The 20,576-nt window shown below is 33.8% G+C and overlaps 2 protein-coding genes across 2 annotated transcripts; one reads left to right on the top strand and one right to left on the bottom strand.

The window, feature by feature from the left end:
- The first annotated feature begins 6,701 nt into the window (after nt 1-6,701).
- HELRODRAFT_187209 (hypothetical protein) lies at nt 6,702-11,087 on the top strand. Its single transcript, XM_009023010.1, has 9 exons — nt 6,702-6,828; nt 7,053-7,163; nt 7,255-7,470; nt 7,609-7,681; nt 7,992-8,128; nt 8,618-8,767; nt 9,058-9,183; nt 9,355-9,507; nt 9,709-11,087. The coding sequence occupies exons 1-9, from the start codon at nt 6,781-6,783 to the stop codon at nt 9,877-9,879; spliced, it is 1,185 nt and encodes a 394-aa protein (XP_009021258.1). The 5' UTR covers nt 6,702-6,780; the 3' UTR covers nt 9,880-11,087.
- A 2,087-nt stretch (nt 11,088-13,174) lies between these two features.
- HELRODRAFT_82955 (hypothetical protein) lies at nt 13,175-13,642 on the bottom strand (the record flags this gene model as incomplete). The annotated part of the gene is made up of 1 exon (XM_009023009.1): nt 13,175-13,642. A coding segment is annotated over one exon (468 nt), but the record flags the coding sequence as incomplete, so codon positions are not given.
- Between the last annotated feature and the right edge of the window lie 6,934 nt (nt 13,643-20,576).

The following is a 20,576-nucleotide window of genomic DNA, read 5'->3' as shown; positions in this document are numbered from 1 at the left end:
ACTTTTTTAAATTGTTGCATAATTGATGATGATGATGGGGATGGTGATTATAACATTATGACGACGATGATGATGGTGATTATGATGATGATGATGGTCGTGGGTAGATTTCGTGTGGTGACTTCAGTGACGCTTTCATGTCTTAGTCCAAACATTGCTTCTCGAAATTCTATCCAATCTTTTCAGATTCACTTTGTTTCTATTCAAATTGTTGCAGAAATTGTAAGTTTATTTTCTCAATTCTAACAGAGTTTCGAGTTGATGTTATTTTGTGTTGATTTTCTGTTACACATACATCCAATGATGGCAGAACCTGTGAAATATTTTTTATGATTTTTTTTCGGTATGATGTTAGCAAACAGAATTCTGACCTTCTGATTGATCTAACATGCATTAATATATTTATATAAAAAATCTCTTTGTAAATTTGTGCTAGCTTAATTTACTAATCGCAGAGTTATATCCATATCTCCATTACTAATACATTAATAATTTTCATGCTAAGGAGGTTGAGTAGCCCGTAAATCTGGTAAAAGTCTACCAGCTTGATTCACTGTATCATACACAGGCAGAACTAAATAAAGAAATAGATAGATATATACACGTAGTTATAATACATTTATAATGTTGTATTTACACATTCAAATTGTACAATTGTGTTATGGTGTAGTCTCAAATTATTTTGAATTTTCTCAAAAAATTTTAAACGTTTTACTACCCTATATATACTAGTTATTTTTATCAACAATTTAAAAATTTTATCAATAATTAAAAAAAAATTTCAAATTGATTTCGTTGCGATATCGATAATGATTTTTGTGACCTGACTGATTAAAAAGCATCAAAGAAAGTTAAAATAGGATGGAGAATTTGTTATATTGGGATATTCGTTTAAAAAGCGAGCAAAATTTTAATATAAAAGCGCTTATAAATCTATGCATATTGGCTCAGCTTGGCTCGGCTTGGAATCGGATGTTAAGCAAGGTGTGGTATTAAACTATTTTGAATTCTCCCCGAAAAATTTGAACTGCGTGCGTACATATATAGTAATGGCTACTGTTGTTTTTTATAATGAATTTATAAAATATATAAATATAGCGAGCAAAATATTAACATAAAAGCGCTTTTAAATCTATGCATATTGGCTTAGCTCGGCTTGGATGTTAAGCGAGGTGTGGTCTCAAACAATTTTGAATTCTCCCCGAAAAATTTGAACTGCGTGCTTACATATATAGCACTGATTACTGTTGCTTTTATAATGAATTTTTATTATATATATATAAAGTGACTGGAATCCATGTATACAAATAATTAAATTATATTATATTAGATTATATGTTTATATGAAAAGCAATATAGCAGATTCAACCAGCCAACCAGAAAGTTTCGAAGGCGTTCGTTCGATGACTTCAATTTAGTACGGTTAGCATTGTGGTTAAGACTGTATAATAGTGCAGTATATACATTAAACAAGTTTTTTACTGATGCGAATGATTGAAATGATGAGAATGTATGGTATGTATGATGTACGAGTATAAATAGAGGAGCTGAGACAACATGAAAATCAAATCAGCATTCTGCCTCGCTTGAAGCAGTCTGTCTGATCTCATTTATTTTATTTTAAAAATTTTTTTATTTTTATTTATTTTATTACATAGAGTTATATAGAGTTATAAAGAGTTATAAAGAGTTATATAGAGTTATATAGAGTTATATAGAGTTATATAGAGTTATATAGTGTTATATAGAGTTATATAGAGTTTGCATGTTTGTAGGTGGTTTGAATGATTGTAGGTGGTTTGAATGATTGTAGGTGGTATTTTTTTAATTTTAGGTGGGTTTTTTAACGGTCTCATACATACATACATACATCATGTTTGTTTGTGTGGTAGTATTTTATGTTCTGTTTTACTCCTTTTTCTCTTTCTTCATGAGTCTTGAGTTAAGTTAATGAAGCATAGGTAGGTGAGGTAAAAATTAATTTATTATATAGGTAGGCTAGGGCATAAGGTAATTTAGTTACATAGGTAGGTTAGGGACTCCTATTCTTTTACTCTACTTGGTGGTGTGATTTTTGTTTTGTGTTTTTTTTTGTTTTGTTTCACATCATACATTCAGCAGGTACGCGGTGGTTCCTGGTTTTAGTGGGATTTTTATTGATTGAATGTGGTAGTATGCGTGGTTATATAGAGTTATATAGAATTATATAGAGTTATATAGTTACATAGAGTTACATAGAGTTACATAGAGTTACATAGAGTTACATAGAGTTACATAGAGTTACATAGAGTTATATAGAGTTATATAGAGCATAAATCCTATATAGATACCTTTCTTTGCTCTTCTTTTCTCTTTTCTTTGCCGACCGGTCGGTTTCTTTGCGGTTATTTTCATTTAAATTGAATAAATACGATTTTACCATTCATTTAGGTTTTTCAGGTCCATTTATCCAGGTTAAAGCTTCCAGAGGAGTTCATCGTGGACGATCAGAATGGTTGTGATGTCACGCTACGTTCGTTCATTCGGTGGCAAAGAATGCACGCCCTGCTGGGGTACGTTTTACGGTTTCTTTGCGGTTCTTTTTTTGCCAGTTGGCTGGCTTTTCCGGCGGAATTCAACGCGGCTCGTTTTTCTATTTTCATTTAAATTAGTCAAATAAATAAGATTTTTCCATTTCATCCCTTTTATTCAGGTTGAAGCTTCCAAAGGAATTCATCGTGGAAGATGTCAGGGTACGTTCGTTCATTCAGTGGCAAAGAAGATACGCCTGGCTGGGATACGTTTTATTCTTTTTTCTCTGTTTTTTCTGTAATTTAACATTAAGTAAGAATGCTCACACGCACACGCACATACACACAATTACATTAAGTAGCTATATAGGCAGGTTAGATAGGCATAATTTTAATTGTAGGTAGGATAGATAGGAAGCATCCAACACTAATGTAGTTGAATAGATAGGCAGCGTAAGTTTATCTCTTCTATTTTTTCTCGCACCCACATTACACGCATCAGCGTACTATACACACACACACACAAATACATACATAAACACATATTAGTATTTGAGCGTTATTTTATTTCCATTACACATTGTAATTTATTATTACTAAGGTTGAGAGTAATTTAATTTCATAGGTAGTTAAAAGCAATAATTTATTTCTAGGAACAACCTTGTAATTTAAATTAAATAAACGCTGTAAGTGTATCGAGAGGTAAGTTAGTTATTAAGTTTTACATTATTATTATTAGGTTGGAGCCCAAGGCATTACGTAGGTGGTGGGGTGGGTGCCGAAAGGCCAATGAATTGGGCTCTTGAGTTTTGTAATTTTAGGTAAGCTAGGGCCATAATGTAATAAATAGGTAAGTTAAGGCTACGTTGTAACACACACTCATTAATAGATTTAGGGTTTAAGTTTTATATTATTACTAAGTTGGAGCCCAAGGCATTACGTAGGTGGTGGGGTGGGTGCCGGCACGTTTTAGATGGTGGTCTCATGATGCTTTACATATGATGATGGTGGTGTAGGAAAAATCAGCTCGTTGGCTGTTCGACTGACACTCTGAAATTCGGATGGTATTTTGTGTGCCGACCAGATGGTGGTGGTCCGTGCAATGGAAAGTACAGTAACGATGATTTTTGAAGTAAGGTTTAGTTTCGTTTTTTATTTTTCTCATTCGTTCATTTTATCACTCAACCTTTTAAATTATTATTCTATTAATTGATTCGTTAATTCATTCTATTCATTAATTGAATCATTGATTAATTAATTAATTCATTCATTCACTCATTCATTCAACCAATTATTCAATCATTCAGTTAATCATTTATTCGATCGTTCCTTTGTTCCTTGATTTACTAATACGCTATTAAAAAATGTCTACAGAATGGTGAGAGGTGGGCTGTGGTGGGCATCAGCACGTTTCAGATGGAGGTCTCATGATGATCGTTCCGATGACAATTCGAAGATAACAACGACGGTTTTTGAAGTATGATTTAGTTTCTTTTTTTTATTTTTCTCATTCATTCATTCATTTTATCACTATCTTTCAAATTATTCCTCAGTTAATTTATTCATTGATTCATTCTATTCATTCATTAAATCATTGGTTGATTAATTAATTAGTTAATTTATTCATTCAACCAATCGTTCAATCATTCAGTTAATCATTTATTCGTTCGTTCATTTGTTTCTTGATTTACTACTTCGCTAATTAATAAAAACTTGTCTACAGAATGATGAGATGTGGGCTGTGGTGGGCGTCAGCACGTTTCAGATGGTGGTCTCATGATGATCGTTCCGATGACAAATCGAAGATAATGTTAAAGGTAAATTTGTTTTTGTCTCATTGTATCTTTGAAAGTACTCGAATTTGAACAAAGATTGAGTGTTATCTCAAAAAGATAAGTTGCCTATTTTTTCCAATTGCTTGTTTTTTATTTTAGTGAATTAATTTTTTTTTCAATTTATTTTTCCTATCCGGTCAAATTCATTCCATCGATGCGTGTCAGATGATGGTCGGTGCAATGGAGGTTTGTCGGTAGTGAGTGAAGTTTCTGGAGAGTGCGCGCCCGCACATTTACATACACACACATCAATACAACACATACATACGCAACATCCATTCATTCGGTGTCGTTGTTGCTATGTTTCTCTTCAACTTTATATTTTCTTTACCGTGAACCGAGCTTTAATTTAATTCATAGGTAAGTTAGGGACTGAGATGAGTTAAACAATTGTAGGTAGGCTAGGGCTTAACATTAGTTAAAAAGCTTCAAGTAAAATAAAAACGCTAAAATATGTTAAATAAAATACTTGAGACATCTAAAACGAGATATACAAATTTGTAGGTAAGTGAGTTGAGTCAATGTTTATAAGTAAGCTAGGGCCCTGAGAGTAATTTTATTATAGGTAGGTGACTGACTATTATTCTTGCGACTTCTTACTAGTTTTGTGTGATGTGTTTGTTTTCGCTTCACAACACCACACCAACAAAACAAACTACATTTCATTTGTGTCGTCGCCTTAAATTGTACCTTTTTGAACAATCTTTTTAATAATGTCAATTTATTTATTCATTAAATGTTGACTGGTTTTTAGTTTTTTTTTAAATTGGTTATATAATTTTTGGATATTTCTTGATTTTCTTTGTATATATGCATGTATAAATTATTTCTGTTTAGTATGTTGATTTAGTCATTATGATATGTTGTGAACTGTTCTTACTAAATGTTCATGTTACGTGGTTTATTATCCTTCGAGAACTTCTAAGGAGTGTGTATGATAATAATAATAATGGATAATAATTATTTTTATCGGTCGATATTTTGTTATATTTGTTTATTTAAAATACGAATTTTTTTAAAAAATTGACATTTTAAAATTTTAATTAACCGTTACTTTTCATTTTTGAATGAATTCAAATAAAAGCAACTACTGTGTTTTTCTTTCTTTACTAAAATCTCGAAATTGTTTGTAGATCTGTACGGTTAACTGTTCGTTCGAGTTTGAACAGGCCTTGCAAATTTTTTTTATTTATTTTTGTTTTTATTTTTGTTTATTTGGTTCATTCAATTTAGTTGATTGATTGATTGATCGGTTGATTGATCGTTTGGTTGATTGATTGACTGACAGACAGACTGACTGACTGGCTGCGGCTGGCTGACTGACTGACCGACCGACCGACTGACTGATTGTTTGATTGATTTATCTCATAGTATTGTATACATGAGAAAAAATCCGATTAAGCCAACCTACGGCTTCAGTAAGCCACTGTTTTTCACCTGACAAAAGCAATTTCTATATTTATACTGACAAAAATAATTGTGATATGAATATATTGATTTATTTAAAGCATTATATGTACAAAAAAGTGCTATCGTGAGAGTTCTATGAAATCCTGGTAAGCCAACGTATGATTTCAGCAGCCAGTTTCTTATGAGCACCAGCAGAATGTAAAATATTCATTGAATATAATGAAGATAGTTGTTCAAATAACAATTTTGATTTATTTAGGCCGTTTATTTCATAAGCAAACCAATTTTTAACATGATCGAATAGTGTAAAAAAAAGGGTGACTATAGTTCAATCCTACTAAGCCAACCTTCGGCTTCAGTAAGCCACCGGATTTCACCGGACCAAAAGCAATTTTTATATTCAAATTAACAAAAATAATTTAATAATACATAATTCTATTAATCATTATTAAAATTAAATAAAATTACTACAATGTTTTAAGCATATTAAATCAAGTATATATTTCATATAGCTTGCTCGTTAAAATCCATGCAATTTCGTAAGCCAACAATCCAAGCACGACAAATAGCCCGACAGATAGATCAAATTGATCGATTAGTCCTATTATTCTAGTTATGTGGTTTGGAGCAAGGGGAGACATTACTGAAAATAATTAAAAGTTGAAAAATTTAGGTTCTTTGCATATCCCTGCTTCAACCCATAAGAAGGTGTTGTGTGCTGGTAAATAGGCCTCCCCTTGATTCCATGCTTCTGACTTAAACGATAAAAAAATCACCCCCCGAATCTTCTCCAAAAGTAAGCTCCTTGTTCAACCGTTAAAAGTGAGCGAAGACCGTTATATTTATTCTAGTTATGCGATTTGGCGTGCACCTTTTTAAACCTCGTCAAAAGGTTCGGCGATTGACTTTCCATAAATTTTGTTCTACGTTTAATTCTTCCGGGTTCTGAACTATTGTTTTGGAGGTGGGTGATCACTTGAAATAAAATTTAATTTTTGTTAGTTAATGTCCTCAATTTCGCCGCAATGGACAGCAAAGGACGACAAGTAGTTGTTTGCGATAACGGAACCGGGGTTTGTTCAAGTTTTTTTCATTTAAAAATTAGTGAATTCCGCTTGCGGAACTCTTTCGTGATTTCATCCTGTGTGTTTCAGGAAGTCTAATTCCTGTTAAATTCTGTTTCAAACACCGTTAAAGTGGTTAAATAAATGGTTAAATACTAATCTTCATACTTTTAAAACTACAAAAAATTTATTTTATTTCCTACATTTGATTAATTTCAACACTTTACTTGCAGTTTGTAAAATGCGGATTTGGTGGCACTAACTTTCCAACTCACATCTTCCCATCTCTGGTTGGCAGGCCAATACTCAGGTCCAAAGCTAAAATAGGAAACATCGTCGTTAAAGTTAGTAAATGGAGTTTTGTCATCAATCCATGAGCTAAAAATAGCTTTTTCAATGTTACAAATCAATGAAAAAATATAATATGCAAAACAGGATTTAATGATTGGAGATGAGGCCAGTGAGCTTAGATCGATGTTAGAAGTTTCCTACCCAATGGAAAATGGGATTGTGAGAAACTGGGATGACATGATAGCCCTCTACAAATACACATTCGGCCCTGACAAACTGAACATCGACCCAACCAACTGTAAGATCTTGCTGACAGAACCTCCCATGAATCCGCTGAAAAATAGGGAAAAAATGGCAGAGGTGATTGATATAATCTAAATAATTTGGTTTTTTAATTTAATTCTGAGTTCAATTTGGCAATATGTGTGTGCTTTGTTATTGTTATAGTTGCATTATTGTTGTTTATTGTTAAACCCATTATTATTATTTTCACCACAGGTGATGTTCGAGCAGTTTAACTTTCAAGCGATATACATAGCCATCCAGGCAGTTTTAACTTTGTATGCGCAAGGTGGGGAAATTATATTTAAAATTTATATTTAAAATTTATAGATCAATGAGATTGGCTGGTTGGTTGGCTGTTTGATTAATTGATAGGTAGGTTGGTTAGTCTATTGGTTGATCAATTTATAAGTGGGTTGGCTATATGATTGGTCATTTAGTAAGTTGGCTGGCTGGTTTGTTGATTAGTTGGCTATTGGTTGGTTAATTGGTCAAGTATATGCTTGGTTGATTGACTGATTGACTAGTTGATTGAATGATTGATAAGTAATTTGGTTGGTTGGTTAATTAAAACCTTTCAATAAAAACCATGCACCCAGGCCTACTGACCGGTGTGGTAGTTGATTCGGGAGATGGAGTGACCCACATATGTCCAGTCTATGATGGCTATGCCCTCCCACACCTCACCAAACGATTGGATATTGCTGGCCGTGATATCACTCGATACTTGATCAAGGTGTGCCGGTGTGTTTGTGGGGCAGTGGTGTGTGTTTTTTGGTGTCTTTATTGGTGTGTAAGTTGGGTTAGGGTGCTTAATTTTTGGTGTTTTGGTGTGGTTTGAGATATATATATATATATATATATATATATATATATATATATATATAGGTGATGTGTGTCATTGTTTCTTAAATTAGCGTTTATAGCTGTGTTTGTAGATGTGTGTGTGTGTGTAAGTGTGTTGTGCGTGTATGTGTGTTTGTGCGTGTGTGTTGTGTGTGTGTTAGCACACGTGTATCCATGCTCATTCATGTCATTGTGAGTGTGTGTGTGTGTTAGAAAGATGATACAATACCCACACACACGCGCAGCACACACACACACACACACAAACTTACTTACACACAAAAACTCACACACTCACAAACTTACTTACACACAAAAACTCACACACACACAAACTCACACACACACACATTTTGATACAAATGTGCACATCTGACAGCTGCTGTTACTCAGAGGTTATGCCTTCAACCATTCTGCGGACTTCGAGACTGTTCGCATAATGAAAGAGAAGTTGTGTTATGTGGGCTACGACATCGAATTGGAGCAAAAACTGGCTCTGGAGACAACCGTGCTCGTCGAGCAGTACACCGTTAGTGTTTACTGCTCTTGAATGTTTGTTGACGTGTTTTTGTGTGTGTTGTATGTATGGGTGTGTGTGTGTGTGTGTGTGTGTTTCTTTATGTGTTTGTTTGTTTTTGTGCTTGCTTTTATTAATTAAATTGCTCATCTAACTCCAATTTAAAGTTACACAAACTTAATATCATTCGATCCCTTAGTTATTCCTCTGTCCATTTTTACCATTGTCTTTGTGGTTGTTTTGGTTACTGTTACTGAGCATTTTGAAATTGTTTATTGGAAAATCGAAATTTTTCTACCCAGTTACCAGATGGCAGGGTGATAAAGGTTGGAGGGGAGAGATTTGAAGCCCCTGAGGCACTGTTCCAGCCGCACCTCATCAACGTTGAGGGCGTTGGCATTGCTGAACTCCTGTTCAACACTATACAAGTTTGTTGTTCTTTTTGTTATTTATACCGTTGTTAGTGTTATTTATTTATAAATTTGGTTCATGTTTAGATATAAATTTATTTTATAATTCAGTTAGTAATTCGTTTTCTGTTTCGATTTTTCCATCATTCCTCTAACTGAATAATGACAATTGACGCGTTTTGTTGCTAGGCAGCCGACATAGACACGAGACCAGACTTCTACAAACACATCGTGCTGTCCGGCGGCTCGACCATGTACCCCGGTCTGCCAAGTAGATTGGAGAGGGAGATGAAACAGCTATACTTGGAGAGGGTCCTCAAGGGAGATACTGAAAGATTAACGGTAAGGGTTTGTTTGTTTGTTTGTTTGAAGTCAGGTTGGCTGGCTTAGTTATTGTTTGTTTGTTTGGTTGGCTGGTTGGTCGAGTGGATTGTCTTGTTGGGTTGGTTTTCTTGTTTGGTTGGTTGGTTAAATAATTGGCTGCTTTTTGTTCATTAACAATAACTGACCATGACCATATCAAGAACATCTTTTCCACCACAGAAATTCAAAATCCGGATCGAGGACCCACCACGCAGGAAGCACATGGTCTTCATGGGTGGAGCAGTCCTGGCGAAGATCATGAAGGACAAGGAGGACTTCTGGATGACCAGGCAGGAATACCAGGAGCAGGGAGTCAGAGTCCTGAGCAAGTTATCTCCTAGCAGTCGTTAAAGATTCAAACTTTCATACATATATACCCTGTGTGTATGTATGTGTGCACACCTTTGTATGTATGTGTATATGTGTGTATATTTATGCGTGTGTGTGTGTGTACGCGCGTATGTCTCTGTATACATACTTTCCTGTTTGTATCTTATCTGTGTAGGTATGTACACATGCACGTGTGTATAGGTGTATGATTGTATTTGCACGCTTGTACCAGTATGTATGTATAAGCGCGCGCGTCTGCGTGTATGTGTGTGGTGATGTGTGTACGTGCGCGTGTGTGTATTGGGATTAGGCTGCATGCTGAAAATTTGATAATTTGGATTTTGTTAAATTATACATTTTTGAATTTTTTCAGTTTCTAACGACATATGATAATATTCGGTGATGGTGGTTATAGAATGGTGGTGATGGTTTTGATGGTGATGGAAGTGGTGATGATGACGACGATGATGTTGATGATGATGACGATGATGATCATAGGGATTAGGTTGTTATTACATTCTCATGCAAGCTTATTATTAACTCTAAGCCAATAGATACATACCTACACACATACGTACGCATACACACACACACACATACACACTTATAAATACATGCAAACATTTTGTCTTTATTACTATTATTGTTATTATTTATTATTGAAAATTTAATTTGTAAATTATTTACGAAGCGTTTTGTTATCTCATATACATATATATTCCTACAATAAGACGTTTGGGTTTATCAGTTTAAATTTGAAAAGTTTTTCAATTTAAAATGATATTAAGAATAATAATAATAATTAAAATAATAATAAGAATAATAGGAATAATATGTGATAAAATAAATATTAATGATAGAAATTTGAGATGTTTTTATTAGTTTTTTTTAAAATTCCTGGGTTCAGCCACTTGTATTTATTACTAAAAAAATCATTTTTATAGTTAAATCATATATCTATATAAGTTATTTGTTTATATAAATAAATAACTTATTATTAAAAATGAATTGTTTTTATGTAATAAGGATTTTTCAACTGAATCTGTAACAGTTAAATGTTGACTGAATGACGATGATAGTTAAGTTAACACTATAATAATAATAATAATAATAATAATATGGATGTGACCTTGACATTGAATTGAATGTAACCTTGACATTCCCCGTTTTACTATTTCGCTGCTCTTTTCTCGTAATTATTAAGTAATAAATTAGGTCTCCTCTAAGAAAGAAAAAAACGTCTCAGTTGTTTTCGCTTTCACACACACACGCACACACACACACACACACATCAATTGCTTTTGTTGCTATATAGTCTGATAGATACACAAACACACATACAACACACACACACACATAATAAATACAAATGTGTGCATTTAGTTAGTTCAATAGTTCGGCGGAATTGATATGTGGCGAAAAGAAGATTAATAACATCACGATATTGTGAGCGTTAAGTTACGATTTAACGAAATTGTGTTGGAGTGCCGTGTTTTGTGCTGCGTATAGCGCGGTGACCTGTTTCGAATCCTATCCTCTCCGTCCGAAAATCACACGCTTTGTATCGTGTGTGTTATGCGTGTACAGTCAAATGCGTGTGTGTGCGTCGTGAAACCCTCAACGTTACGTTTTAATGGATTTTTTAAAAATTTATCATTAACACAATTTATTTTTCTTTTATTAACGAATGGAACTTGAGCTTTTGAGACATTTTCACGTCTTTAAGATACACAAAGTTCGTGAGTAACGATCATTTTATTGCTTCTAACTAAATAGGAAAAATAGAAAATGACACGAAATTGACTTCTACAAACAAAAACAAAACTAAACAAAGGAATGATTCAATGAAAATGAACTGCTAAATCTTCGAACAAATTCGTCTCATAATTGGCTAAAAAAGAGTTATCCCTTTAAAATAATTCAAGAATTACAAAGTAAAGAGTTTCTCATCACGTCAAACATTTAAGGAGGAATGTTTTCAAGTGAACAACCTGGCATTGCGTGTCTGTATGTGTTGTCTGTATGTGTGTCAATCTGTCTGTATTTATGTTTCTTTTTTCGTTTATGTGTCTATATGTTTTATGCGTGTGTGTGCGTATATATGTATATATATATATATATACATATGCATATGGCGGTATGTGTCTATGTATTTGCGTGTGTCCATGTGTGTTAGTATGTGTTCCTAGGTGTATTAGTGTGTGTGTCTGTTGTTTTATGTGTGTGTATGTGTATATTTATCTCTACACTCAGGAAAAAGTCTTCAAAATGGAGTAACATCTATGGAATGTCCTGCAACTAGTTCGTCGGAAAACAAACATACAAAACTAAAAAATTTTGGAAATACTAAAAAATAAAGATTTTGCAGTTTTTTTAACTTGTCTGTTCAACTCTCTTCAGAATGTTTTCAAATCTTAATCGAACATAAATTGCATTTTTTTTTGCAAAATTAAAATTTATCTTACCAACTCTCTTGTCATCCCAACTGAAACGAATTGAAAATAACATCGTTGAAAGATTCTTCAAAAGTTATTTTCAATACTCGTCTACCTGCTTTGTAAGGTTAGATTGCAGTCGTTTTTTGTTGATGTTGTAGCGTCAGACATGCTTGTTGTTGTTGTTGTTGAAGTTGCTGAGGCAGTTGTAGCTGTTGTAGCTGATGACGTTGTTGATAATGTTGCTGCTGCTGAAGATATTGCATCATGTGTTGTTGTTGTTGTTGTTGTTGATGTTGTTGTTGTTGTTGTTGTGGATGTTGTTGTAGCGGCACATTAGAATAAATTGAATACTGATTTCCTTTGAATATGGAACTGTGGTGCTTTGGTTTCTGTTTTCTTTCCTGGGAAAATTCCTTAACGAGTGGCTGCTGTAGAGGTTTTTGAGACTGTTGTGGCTGTTGCAGAAGTTGTTGTGGCTGTTGCAGAAGTTGTTGCGGCTGTTGCAGAAGTTGTTGTGGCTGTTGCAGAAGTTGTTGTGGCTGTTGCAGAAGTTGTTGTGGCTGTTGCAAAAGTTGTTGTGGCTGTTGCAAAAGTTGTGGCTGTAGCTGAAGCTGTTGTTGTCGTTGCTGTTTTTGTGTTTGTCTTAATTGTTGCTTCAGTAGTTGCTGTTCTTGCGACTGCTGGAATGGCTGCTGTTGTGGTTTCTGTGGTTGCAACAGTTGCAATTGTAGCTGACGTGCTTGTAGCTGCAGTGGTTGCAGCTGTTGAGATTGCGGCTTCTTTTGTTGTTGCTTCTGTTCTTTGCTGGCGTTCACCAAACAGCCGACCTCCTTGAAATGAAGATTAACCATATGTCGCTTCTTATTAGAGAGGACGTTGAAGGACCTCCAACAGTAGTTACACTTGAATGGTTTTTCGTTCGTGTGTGTCACGAGGTGGCGTCTCAAGTTGCTCTTGTTCTTGAAAGATTTCAAACACAGATGGCAGGTCAGCCCGCTTTTGACTTGATGAGAAAGAGTTGTTGTTGTTGTAATTGCGTTGCTGCTGCTGCTGTTGTTGTAAAAACTGATTTTGTTGTTGTTGTAGCCAGTGCTGCTGCTGTTGCTACTGCTGTTAACGTAGCCGTTGTCGGTGCTGTTATAGATGTTAATGTTGATTTTGTTCTGGAGGTTACTTTTAATTGCAGCAAATGAATATGCATTGATGTTGCTGGTGGTGCTGTTGTTGTTGTTGCTGCTGCTGCTGCTGTTGTGAATAACACTAGAGCTTGTAGTTGCTGCTAACACATAACTAGAAGAAGCGTTACATTCATTGGCCGCAACTTCTCTTGCTGCAGCTCCACTCATCTCTTTGTTACGATTGCAGGATGTAACTGACGAAGCGTTAGAAGTAGTAGTAAATGTAGTATTCATCAGTACGGGAGTATTAATACTAGTTGCAGTAGTAGTAATAGTGGAAGTAGTAGTTGTAGTAGTTGCAGTAGCAGATTTTGTAGTAGCGGTAGAAGAAATAGTGCTGAAGTTGTTGTAAACATTGTTGATGGTGTTGTAAAAAATGTTGTTGTAGCAGTTTAGGTTGGTTAATAGCTCAAGAGCGTTATTGTTATCAATGTTGTTGTTAGTGTTGTTGTAGTTGATGGTGTTTTTAATGTCATACTGAGCGAGAGAGTTCATCTTACTGAAGTGACCATCATATGGTTTGATAGAATTGATGTAATAATTATTTTTGTAACGGTCGATAGCTGAGTATGTTGGCTGTTGGACATTGTAACTTGTGCTCTTGTCGTTAATGTAATTGTTGTTGCTGGTGTTACCGCTACTGGAGTTGTTGTCATTGTTGTTGTTTTTGCTGGAATCATTAGTGATGTTGTTGTAGTTTTTGAGGTCGTTGTTGTTGGTGCTGTAACTGATTTTTTTGCCGTTGACGACCGAATTTTTATGAAACTGCTGTTGAAGAAAATAATTATGTCGCAGCTGAAGTTGCTGTTGAAACTGCTGCAGCTGCTGATAATACTGAGGTTGTAGTTGACGTGACATCAACTGCTGTCGTTGTTGCTGTGATGAATGTTGTTGTTGATGCTGTTTTATATGAATTTTTTCTATTTCTCTTGGACTTAATGCCAGTTTGTTTGAATGTGACCTACCTGTTGATAAGTCAATCGGTTCGGTCTGCTCTGATTCGACATTATTTGGTTTATTGTCTTGATGAAATGTTTGATAAGGCAGTGATTGAAATGATGGTTTATAATTTGATTTGTTATGAGTTGATGATTGGTTGATTGGTTGATTTGGAAAGAAAGGATTGGCGAATGTTTTGTTGTTAGATTGAGCTGAATTGTTAGCCAAATAATTAGCCAGAAAGCTGGTTGGTGGCGAATACGATCGCTGTTTGACAGGCCAGCTAGCTGATTGACTGAGATTGGTCGATTGATTGCTTAAGTGGTTGAATTGTTGCTGCTGTTGTTGCTTGATTGATTGGTTGATGACGCAATCAACTCTACCTTCTAAAACGTCTAGAATATTCTTCATACTTCTCTGTATATTTCGAAGATGTGTATTGCCTTCGGCGAGAAATTCATTGTAAAAGAAATTTGCGTTAAGTTTGTAACTCCCACTGCAGTGACTGCCGTCTGTATTACTGCATTCGTCATTATTATTATTATTATTATTATTATTATTATTATTATTATTATTATTATTATTATTGTTGTTGTTGTTATTGTTGTTGTTGTTGTTGTTTACATCATCATCATCATCGTCACAATTGATGTAACTGTTATTACCATTTTCGTCGTCATCATCAACGACATTTATATAAGGGTCATCATCATCATCATCGTCGTTGTTGTTGATGTTTTCGAAATCGTTGCTATTATTGTCACTGATGTTGTTCTTTTCAGAAGCAAAATTGTTATTATTATTGTTGTTGTTGACTTCAAATACATTATTATTATTATTATTATTGTTATTATTATTATTGTTATTATTATTATTATTATTGTTATTATTATTATTGTTATTATTATTATTATTATCACCATTGTTATCTGTGTTTTTATTGCTTTCGCAACTATTGTTGTTGTTATTATTATCATGGTAACTATTATCATCACCATTACCATCACGTCGAATACCATCATCATCATCATTACCATCATTATATTTTCCTCCCAAACCAATAGCATTACGATCCTTCACGGGCAAACTCAGCACGACTTGCCCGGTTTCAACTGCAGACTGATTCTCATCATCATCGTCGTCACTTTCATCACCACCATCACCATCGTCGCCGTCGTCATCATTACAAACTTTATTTTTTCCTTCTAAAAGTTTGAAGTCATTAGTTTCTGAAAATGGCCTCAACGCTAAGTTCCCGGGTTCAAGAGCAGAGTGAACATCAGTAGATGGAAAGCACGATCGTTTAACGGTCGGCTCTACATTCTCGAAATTTTCAACTGGATACCTGTCAATACTTTTTCGCATTTTTCGGAGGTCAGAGTTTTGCTGGGACGAATTCTGCAGCTGTTGGCTGAGGTCTGTACTAGCATTAGTAAAAGCCGTAGTGATTGTGGTAGTAATAACCGTTGTTGTAGACGTTGTAGCAGAAGCAGTAGCTGTTGCAGTGTGTCTTGCTCTAGCTGTAGTAGCGGTACCAGTGAAAGCCACAATGGCTGTTGTGGTAGCAGCAGCAATAAAGTTAGTATTATTACCTGTAGGATTACTATAGTTTTTAGAAGTATTCGTAATTTTAAAAGTAGAACCACTATGATTGATAACAGTTTCTCTAGTAGTAGCTTCATCAGCCTCAACAGGATCTGGCGAGTTGACGCTAGTAATAGTCTTGTCGTCGTCGTCATCATCATTGCCATCAGCGTTCAGATAGTTGTGGTTGCTGTTGATGAGGTTTGGGTTGTTGTGGTTGTTAATGACGTCACTATTCGCGCTGTCGCCGTGGTTGTTGTTGCTGTGGCGCGTGACGTCATTGGTGGCGTTGTTGCTGTGATGGATGACGTCATAATTTGTGATGTCGTTGTTGACGCTTAGGCTGCTGCTGTAGATGACGTCATTATTCACCTTGACCTTGCTGTCACCATCGTCGTCAGGTTTTTCATGTTGGCGGGAAAATGGTTCCCCCGCAATTTTATTCATTTTCAATCTGGCCACTACCACCTCTAATGATTTGCCGCTCGATTTTTTCATTTTTGCTCAGATAGAAATTTTATTCGAATGAATGAAAGGAAGATTTATAACAGCAAGCACCAGTCGATCTTATTATTTATTAATAATATTGTAATTATCAAGTTAATATTATCTTCAGTTGCTTTATTGTTATGTTTCTGTTGCTTAAAACAACAAATATTTTCTTTGAAAATTATCAATTTCTGTCAAATTATTCCTAAACTACACTATGTTAGGGATTTAATAATAATCATCCAATCATCATTGTAGCAAACATTATATTAAATGATATAATCTAGTTATAATATAAACGTTATGTGTATGTATGGCTATGGAGCCTGATATAGTTAAACATAGCAAAATTTTTAAGTTTAAATCTTAAACATAATTAAACAAATTAGACAATTTTACTTCTACATTAATTTGTTATGCTAAGATTTACTTAGTATATGCAAAATTTTATGCAAAAATTAGACATTTCTAATATAATGATAAAAAATGAAAAAAAAATGAAATATATACTTTTTTATACAGCACATAAAGCATTGAAATACATGAAACCATAAACCATCACAATCAAATCCTTCATTCCTTCATTCATTCATTCACTATTTCACTCACTCTTTACATACTAACAATCCCAGATAACATTCGTTTTTAAAAAATCTCGCTCAACAAAAATCAAACTAAACAATCCTATTTGCCTGCAACACTATTTTTTTTCGAAAATTTCAAATGAAATTTCGATTTGGAATTTTTAAATTCAGTGTACAATTATTAAACATGTACACTTTTAACTATAAATAAATGTACATATATATTTATTAAATAAGTTAATATATATAAATATATATATATATACATATATATGTATATAAAGAGAAAGAGAGAGAAAGAGAGAAAGAAAGAAAAAGAGAGAGCCCGTCCGAACATTGGAAGGTACGGTATAGCTGTCAAGTGTGCTAAAGTTGAAAGCCTGGAAGAAAAGCTTTATAAAATTGTACACCAACGCATACAAATACACACACACATACATGCTTATATACACATACACACATGCAAACATAGGCAAAAAAATACATACATGCGTACATAAATACATACATATATATATATATATATATATATATATATATATATATATTTCTAAGTTGTTTACAATATGAATGTGTTTAATTCTAGTACGGTTGATTGTGAACACGTGCATTTTGAATGAATTTGGGAGCAATCTTTAACAGGTTTCGTATCATTTTGTCTCGTTTCGATTTATTAGACAGATAAATTACATACAATACAAGAATACAATGCAATAATAAATACAAGAATAGATGATACAAATTAATAGACAATACACAAACACAATGCATAAATACGTGCATAACTAAAAATTTAAATACGCGATACACAAAGTTAAAAATACCCAAAATACATAACAGACAAACTTAGCCAAGCTCGTCTATTGCAAAACATCTACTCGCAAAACAAATGTAAAAACCATAACTATGATTAGAATAGCAATATTCATTAATACTTCTACTATTACTATATTACCACTACTGCTACTACTACAACCGCTAATATTACTGCTACTGCTGCTACCACTTGCTACTACTACAACCGCTACTCCTGCTGCTACTACTACTACTACTATTTCTACTACTACTTACTACTACTACCAGGGTCGTTAGCTATACTAAAAAGTTATATCTCCAATACCAATACAAATACCGGGTTCAAGATTTGTTGCCGATACTAATAACGAACCGATACTACCCATTCTTGAAAGCATTGCAGGAAAAACCGACACCAACATTTGGTATTTTGAATTGTATGCTATATAAAAGAATTCATTCGGTGGTTGATGCTTAACATGGAGATGACTTCACAACGTTTAGTTAGTTTGAATTTATCAAATTTAAAGCAAGGACGCCTTGGGGTAGCTAGCAATGAAGCGAAGACCCTTAATTTTTTCAGAATGAAAAGGACAATTTTCCGTAGAATCTTTCGTAAAATTATTTCAGCTAAAATTATAGTGCAAATATCTTTATTTTTTATTTACAAACAACTGCTTCTTGAAAGTTGAAAGTTGGACAAAACTGTTCGTCAATGGATTAAACAGTTTCTTGAAATTTTTTAAACCACTAAAAAGAACAAGATAGCTACGAGATAGAAACGACAGTCGGAACAAAACGAATTTTTAAAAAGAAATACGGCAAAATTTTTTAAAAATCTCAAATTTGCTTCTTGAAAACTAAAACTAAACTTTGAAAACTAAAATGATCTTAAATAAAAAAAATATACCCAGCCGTTGTCCAAAAGTATCGAGTACCGGGTACCGATTCGATTTTTTTTCGGTTTAAAATGCTTGAATTATTAATGTATCAATAATTGAACAATTAACGAATGAATGAATGATCTTTTGATTGATTTAATTGGCCAATGTTTGAATAATGAATGAATGAATGAATGAATGGATGGATGGATGGATGAATGGATGGATGGATAGATGGATGGATAGATGGATAGATGGATGGGTGGAAGAATAAATTAATGAATGATGTATAAGCAACTTAAATTCACTTTTCAAAATTTTGACGTCACGCGTATATTAATAAACGGTTTCTTCTTTTAAAAATTTTACTTTATTTTTTTTCCTTATTTTTTGACGATAATTTTTCATTAATTTACATATTTAATTTATTCATCATAGTAAAGTTTCTTAATATATAAAAAAATAAAGGAAAAAGCTTTCATCAAACACACAGGCACGCACACACACACATACACACACATACATATACACACACACACACACACATACTCATACACACACATACACACACATTCTTGGTATATAAAGGCATGCACTTGCATTGCTTATCGTCTGTCTGCCTGCTAACGTTGAAGGGGTAGGATTAATTTTTTTTACAGGCATCATCATCCTCATCTTCATCCTCATCTTCATCACCATCACCATCTTCATTTTCACCATCATCGTTATTATTATTCGCATCGTCGTTACTTCGTTTTTTTTAATGGAAAATTACTCATTTCTTGGGGAGCAAGCCATATTTTAGTACTTTAGTATTTCTAGGTTTATCTCCGCCTGTTTCTGTTTCTATATCTTCCTTTCTTTCTGTCTGTCTGCTTGTCTCTCTCTCTCTCTCTCTCTCTTTCTCTCTCTCTTTCTCTCTCTCTTTCTGTAAGTTGTATATAAAACACTTATGTTGTATTAATGATAATTTTGACGTGTTATATTCTACATTTGGACGGATAATAATCAGTTAGTTTTTTATGAGTGTGTGCGCAAAATGTATGTATGTGTGTGCGTGCGTGTCTATGCGTGTGCGTGTGTGTGTGTATGTGTATTTATATATGTGAAATGTATATATATGTTATATATGTGATTAATGAAATTGTGAGCTTGTGAGCTTGAAATTTATAGAACTTTTATTCTTTTTAGTTAATAAATTGTCGTTACTTTTATCAATAAATTGATGGATTGATTAAGAGGTTAGTCTTGTTAATGATTATTATGATGATGTTAATTGGTGATGATAATAATGATGGAGAAGAAGTTGATGTTGATGATGAGGATAGTGATGATGAAATTCATTAATATTCATGAGTATCAGTTCGACCAATAGGAGTTCATTGGCATTATGATGTAAAATTTATTAAGATTATGACGATGATGTTGGTGATGATGATGATTAAACTAACGATTATGATGATGTAGATGGTTATGACGATGATGATGATAGTGCAGATGAAGCTCATTAATATTCATGAGAGTCTTTCGACCAATAAGAGTTCAGCGATTTTATGACCTAGGTTCATTATTATTATTGATTGGAAATGATAAGATGATGACGACAGTGGCGATGATGATGATGATAGTGCGGAAGAAGATCATCAATATTCATGAGAGTTCATCGACCAATAGGAATTCAGTGTTTTTATGACGTAACTTTTTTATCGATTTGTTTATTACGTTGTCTCTACATGGTTATTGATAGCCTATGTTGTATGCATGTACGTATACCATATATTTACACTTTTTAATAACAACAAATAACAACAACAACAATAATAATAAAAA

The sequence above is a fragment of the Helobdella robusta genome, assembly GCF_000326865.2.
Source record: "Helobdella robusta unplaced genomic scaffold HELROscaffold_34, whole genome shotgun sequence".
In the NCBI taxonomy this organism is placed as follows: Eukaryota; Metazoa; Annelida; class Clitellata; order Rhynchobdellida; family Glossiphoniidae; genus Helobdella; species Helobdella robusta.
The sequence above is the reverse complement of the archived record's forward strand: the minus strand, read 5'-3'. Positions and strand labels throughout refer to the sequence as shown.

Bases quoted from the DNA above. Each gene is read 5' to 3' on its own strand.
- HELRODRAFT_187209 (XM_009023010.1), top strand. From the start codon at position 6,781: ATGGACAGCAAAGGACGACAAGTAGTTGTTTGCGATAACGGAACCGGG. The intron at 6,829-7,052 runs GTTTGTTCAAGT...CTTTACTTGCAG, and splicing joins TTTGCGATAACGGAACCGGG to TTTGTAAAATGCGGATTTGG. The intron at 9,184-9,354 runs GTTTGTTGTTCT...TTTTGTTGCTAG, and splicing joins TCCTGTTCAACACTATACAA to GCAGCCGACATAGACACGAG.